This window comes from Acyrthosiphon pisum, chromosome X, assembly GCF_005508785.2.
Source record: "Acyrthosiphon pisum isolate AL4f chromosome X, pea_aphid_22Mar2018_4r6ur, whole genome shotgun sequence".
NCBI lineage: Eukaryota > Metazoa > Arthropoda > Insecta > Hemiptera > Aphididae > Acyrthosiphon > Acyrthosiphon pisum.
In genome coordinates, this window is record NC_042493.1 from 112,667,069 (window position 1) to 112,673,533 (window position 6,465).

At 24.8% G+C, this 6,465-nt stretch overlaps 1 protein-coding gene across 1 annotated transcript; it reads right to left on the minus strand.

The window, feature by feature from the left end:
• Positions 1–544: 544 nt before the first annotated feature.
• Positions 545–5,231, minus strand: LOC100573319. The gene is made up of 8 exons (XM_008181426.3): positions 4,751–5,231; positions 4,233–4,444; positions 3,493–3,869; positions 3,203–3,409; positions 1,964–2,323; positions 1,730–1,862; positions 1,489–1,658; positions 545–1,171 (listed from the first exon to the last, which is right to left on the minus strand). The coding sequence occupies exons 1-8, from the start codon at positions 4,989–4,991 to the stop codon at positions 676–678; spliced, it is 2,196 nt and encodes a 731-aa protein (XP_008179648.2). The 5' UTR covers positions 4,992–5,231; the 3' UTR covers positions 545–675.
• Between the last annotated feature and the right edge of the window lie 1,234 nt (positions 5,232–6,465).

Sequence of the window (6,465 nt, forward strand, 5' to 3'; positions counted from 1 at the left end):
TCTACACGTCATATTATATTATTATATTATAGTATTAAGTATAACTAACTCGTTCAGAGGTCATATCGACGGAATTATACATCGTTTCATGATCGATTAGACCGAAAAAATTGCAAGGCTGGGCAAGTTAATGAAATTTTTTAACTCAGTTAAGTTAAGTTTAATTCTTTTTTTTTCAATTAAATTAAAAGTTAAGTTAATATATATTTTTAATACATCAATTAAGTTAAAAGTTAAGTTAACTAATTTTTTTAACTTAACTTCAATTAATAAGTTAAGTTAATAAAAAAAAAAAAAAAAATGTATTGAAAAGGTTTTAAAATAAGTGAAAATCACTTGTATAATAGCCAGTAGGTTATATAATAATATGATGTATATTATTTAAAAAATGTTGTAGGACTGTATCATTTTATAACTCTATTTAATATTTATATTTCACTCTGGAGTCTAGGTTGATTTAAATTTTAGTTTAAATGTGCTTACTTTATTGTTTAACCTTTACATTTCAAAAATAAATAACTCAAACATTTGAAAATGAGGTATAAAAAAAAAAACTAGTAACTTTATTTTTTACTTATAACTTTTAAATATTACAAATATTATATTTGTATATAATATACAGTATAATATAGAAATATATTTATTTATATGTAACATTTGTACTTTGCTGCTCGTTTATTCAAAGTATTTATTAAATTTCAATAACAGAGTCATTTCAAAATTTTGATCTGCCATTGAACCTCTTCTTTTGTTGAGCAACTGTCCTCCAGCACTAAAGAGCCGCTCAACGTGTGCAGATGAAGGGACGGCAGTATTGTATTTTATATATACTTCTTTAAGGGGATTTGGTAAATCTAAAGGAGATTTAATATTTTTATTTGACAAATAATTGTCAACAAGAAGTTTAAAATCATTGTTTGAATCTGAAACAATGTTTTCCTCAAAATTAAAAAAATCATCCTCGATGTCACAATTATGGTGTTCTATAGATGTGGGGTTAGATGTTAACTGAAGATTCTCTTGGGAATTTGTTAATGCGTTATCAAGTATGGTTTCCATAAGTGTATTTTTTATGTTGTTTCGATCATCTTCTACAGCCCAATTGAGTTTAAATTTTGGTACCATACAGGAAGCCACTTGACACGTCTTTGACTCCATATATCTCGCAAATCTAATAAAAAATAAATATTCCTGACATTATTTGAGTTTAATTAGATGTAAAATAAAATTAAAATAATAATTATGATATTAATAATCTCTGTGCCTTTCATCTGTTTTTTATTATGTTTAAGGTTTTAAATATTTTAGTTTTATATATAATTTAAATTTTATACAACAATACATAATATATTTTTGATCAGATGTTTTTTTTTTTTTTTAATAATTTAGCTATACACATTTTTTTATTATTATAAACAATATAATAGGTTAGGTAATATTTAAATAATTCATCAATTAAATCAGAAATATCAAATATAAAAATATTACCTTTTATTTAATCCTCTTTTTAGTGCAACAACTAATGGCCTACAGAAAACAATATTTTTCATATCGTTTAATGATTTGTGTACTGCATTTATAGTAGGGAGCAAATATCCTAAGGATACATTTTTATCACCCTGAATAATATCTAATGCTCTAGATATAGGTTTCATGACCTAAAATATATGATAATTATTATAATTATTATAATAAACAATAAATATGCATATTTATATATAAAATTTACATTGCAGTATTCTTGTAAGAACGAGACTTCTCGAGGTCCTGATATGGTAGGCAGTTGTAAATCATTGCAAACATTTTCCATCTTATCAATATTTTGAACAATGCATGTCATAGCATCATAATATGAATTCCATCTAAACATAAGATAGGTACAAGACTTTTTTAATAAATAATTTTTTCTTTTAATGCATAATAATATTATTATTATTATTTAAAATAATTAGATAATAGGTACCTTGTGGCATTAGGTGTGATAAGATATCGACCAAGATGATTTTTTATAATATCTGCACTAAGAGTTGATTGATTTTGTTTGTTGAAAATTGATTGGCACTTTTTAAAAACTTTTTGACTGATATTCCTATATGTAAGGTCTTTTTCAGCATCTTTAATGTCAACTGAAGCTATTAAATTCATAGTGTGTGCTGCACACCTTTGGTGAGGGGGTAATGATATTGATATACTAATGATGTTATCAATATTAGATGGTTCACCATCTAGAGTATTCGTGATTTCAATAGACACTTCATTTTCTTCTGCGATATTTGTATCAATGCATTCATTTAGATCAACATCATTATCATTACTGTACACTCTATAAAATAAAAATATTTTGTTTTTCTTAAACTTACTAAAAAAAGTAATGTATAAGTAATTTATAAGTTATAGCCCGACTTATAGGTAAGTATAATTATTAGTATAACTATATTTAGTATTCAATAAAAAGTTGCTGAATTTCTATATTAATAATTGTTTATTGTTCAAATATAGATTATAAAATGTAAGTGACCTACAAATTATTAAACTTTAATAACTTTATAAATATAATTATACAAATGTATTTAAATTCTATGTTGGAAAATTATACTTTTAAAATTTAATGATATAAGTACAATTATAAATTATATAATATTTTATTAAATTATCGGAGTGCCTCAAATATTATTATTACCTAGCTACCTTTATTACTACCTACTTCATTTGCGACAGTTGTATCACATATCCCTGAATCACTGAGTAATTATAATATCTTTTATTATATGTAAGTATGCATGTATTAGTTTTAATTTTTTTAAATATAAGTTTTGATAATTCTTTACTCATAATTTATATACTATTATTTTGAATTTGAATTATAAGAAAAACTATTTTATAGAAATATAAATACTAAAATATTAAAAAGAAAAAACACTTGAATATTATTTTTAAATACTTAGAAGATAGTATTTATTGGTATAGTATTCATTATTGAAAAATTAATTAGATACTATAGGTAAAAAATGATTTCTAACAATTGTCAATACCTATAAAGTACCTATAAATGAGGTACACTAGCATAAATAAAAATATGCAATATTTTTATATGATTTATAAACTTAAGTATGAATTAACGATTGTTAGATTTTTTGTTGAGCTCAAAATTAAGTTTAATCAGTAGGTAATTATTATTAAAAAGGATAATTAGGATAATTACCTAAAACTTTTGACAAAATTTGCTGCATTGTCAGTGACTATTAATGTTGTTTTATTCTGGATTTTAAATTCGTTGAGTACTTTGTCTATTGATTCAGCAATATTATCGTATGTGTGTCTTCCTACCATACGTCTACAAGCAAGTCCTTTCGAACATCTTTCCAGTGTTTGCGGATTAATCCAATGGATAGTAAATCCTATGTATGATCTAAAGTAAAAAAAGATTAAAACTTAATATTAGGTACATGAAAAAGAAAAACTTAATTAAATCAAAATGCCCAAAATATTTACTTGTGGAATATGCTCCAGCAGTCTGCTGTAATACATACATATTTAATTGTATCTAATTCACTGACCATTTCATTTATCATTTTATTATATAAATATTCAACATCACGCATTAAATTTCTGCGTGATGCAGGAACTTTATTTGATGTAACTTCACAATATTTTACAAATGCTGGATGCTCAATAAATGAAAATGGTGATACAGTATCAATTATAAGTTTTAAATTAGCCTTATCAAACTCAGCTTGATCTAACTTTTTCTTTGGTTGAACTTTACCAACCTCGCTTAATTTAAGTTGCTTATGAGGTATTGTTGAAGAATCTGTTGGTCTCTTTTTCATACAATTGTTAAATTCTGTTAAATCTTTAGGATGCTTAATCTGAAAAAGGTATAAATATAATATTTTGCACAAGAGTATACTAAAACTTTTTTATTTTTTATAATAAACAACAATAAACAATACAAACTATTAAAAAATTATTAGCATTAAAATATGATAATATTATTGTTCTATAACATTTTAACAAATGATCTAAGATCCATTATAGGCTCTAGAACTTAAGTTAAAGCACAATGTATGAACAAATAAAAATATGAACATTTATTTTTTGTAATAGTTTAAAAATTATCTAATAAAACAAAGGTAACTATTTTTACTATAGTTTATACCTAGGTCTTTAAGAAATTAGGCTCATTTACTTAAAATACAATTCATTTATAAATTACAAATACAGATACATACTCTGATATGTGTTCTAAGATTTGAATTTGATAATTTAGAAGTAGAAATGTGTTTTTCTTTTGGACCACACAAAATGCATTTAAAGATCAAATTATTTTTGTTTGCATTTAAATCGCTTGGTTTTAGTTGTTCAAAATAAGTAGTCATGGTTGGCCATTTTGGTATATCATTAGAGCTGTCCACTTCTTGTTGTTCTAGATTTCCACCAAAAACTGAAAAAATTATGTTTTAAAAATGTTTAAAAAAATGTCAAGTTACATTAATTAGAATTGTGTTTGACCCGGTGTTGACTGCCTACAACTACTATACACTAGAGTTCCTTTTTTTTTAAATATATAATTAGGCTAATATGATGTCCACAATGATGCCGATCGCCAACAATTAGTAGTAGTTTAGTTATACTTACATTTATAATAACAATATCATCTAAATTCTTTACGTGTTAATTACTACAGTCTACAATAAGTACTGTTATAACATGGATACAATTACTTGGATTTAATAAAAATATTACTTACTTGGATAATTATTGTTCATGTCTATGTCCGATAAGTTACAAATTCGTGATAAATAATTGATTGACCATAGAAAAAGATCGCGGAAACTGCAGCAGTGTAAACGACACTGAGCGAGCCAGTGAGGAATGAAAACTAAATTATGAACTATGAATGTACTATGTACAATTGTACAAATGTATAATACACCACTATTTATAGCCTTATAGGTAGGTATTTTTGTAATAAAATGGTCACAATTCATGATAATCGACAATCATAAAATTTATAAAATAAGATATTAATAAATATTAAGTAATAATAATAATAATTAATGAGTACCTACCTACCAAGTATTATTAAACGTGACTTCGTGAGCTCGAAGCTATTGATATATCTTATACATATTACATATAATAATATGGTCATACGGGCGACTAAATGTCACATTGTTACAATGTTATCTCTATATTATTATTTATTACTTTATTAGTACATACTTAATTAATATAACATATTACTTATTAGTTATTACTAGTTATTAGTTGTTATTTATAAAAATAATTACGAAAATATCTTCTTTTTTTTTTCAATAATATTTTCGAATATTCTACGAATTTTAAATCGACGAACCGTTTTAGACTAAAATATATTCTAGATAAAAACGAAAATTCAAAATTAACTTAATTGGTAATATTAAAAAAAAAGAAGTTGATTTTAAGTTAACGAGATATAAATAAGTTAAGTTAAAGTTAAGTTAATTAAAACAGACAACTAGTAAGTTAAGTTAATAAGTTAAAATTAACTTAACTTTTAACTTAACTTTTAACTTATTAACTCGTTAATGCCCAGCCTTGTTATTTAAGATAATATTAATTTGTAAATATATCGTATTCCAATATAAGAGTAATAGAGTATAGGCTATAAGTGATGAATCGGGTAAAATTGATTTATAGATAATGCAGTTGATACATATTTTCAAAAATAAAAAAAAAGAAGATATCCTATAATAAACTACTAATATTTTTCAATATAAATATTTCCATATAATAGTTTGTAGACTTTTAACTGATATAGGTATACAATTGTTTTTCTAAAATATCTGCTACCTTTTATTTAAAAATGATGTTACCTAGTTGATAAAAAGGGTACCATAAAAAAATGTAAGCAGTTAATATGTGGTTGCGATCGAGGTGAGCAGTTTTTTTTTACCCATTCGGGCCGGTCAAAACCTTTGCCCCCCTCTATTGAAAACTGAAATGACGCCACTGGTCAACTTCACGACACTCTCACGCTACTGTTCAAGGGAGTGCTTATGGTTGTGCGTATATGCGTATACAGTATATTATGTATATTGGATTATCTCAGCATTCGTTATGACTGTCTGAACTAGTTGTTTCTCTATCAAACAAATTCACATTGTTCATTTTTCCCATTCACCTACCTATTAATCATTAAAATTATAAAGTTCTGTGACTATCATCATATCATAATCCCGTTAAATACATTATTATTACACAATTACACTTTGAACACGAACATACCAATATTTTTAGAATATAAGTATAGTAGTAAGAGCTCATTTAACTTAAATTACATTCGGGTGGCGATTTGACTATATGTACTCTTGTCACGAATGTAGGAATTCTAAGATCTGTCTTCAAGGTATAAATGTGTAATAATAAATGTTCATCACTGTAAATTACATTCGGTTGGCGATTTGACTTTATGTACATTTG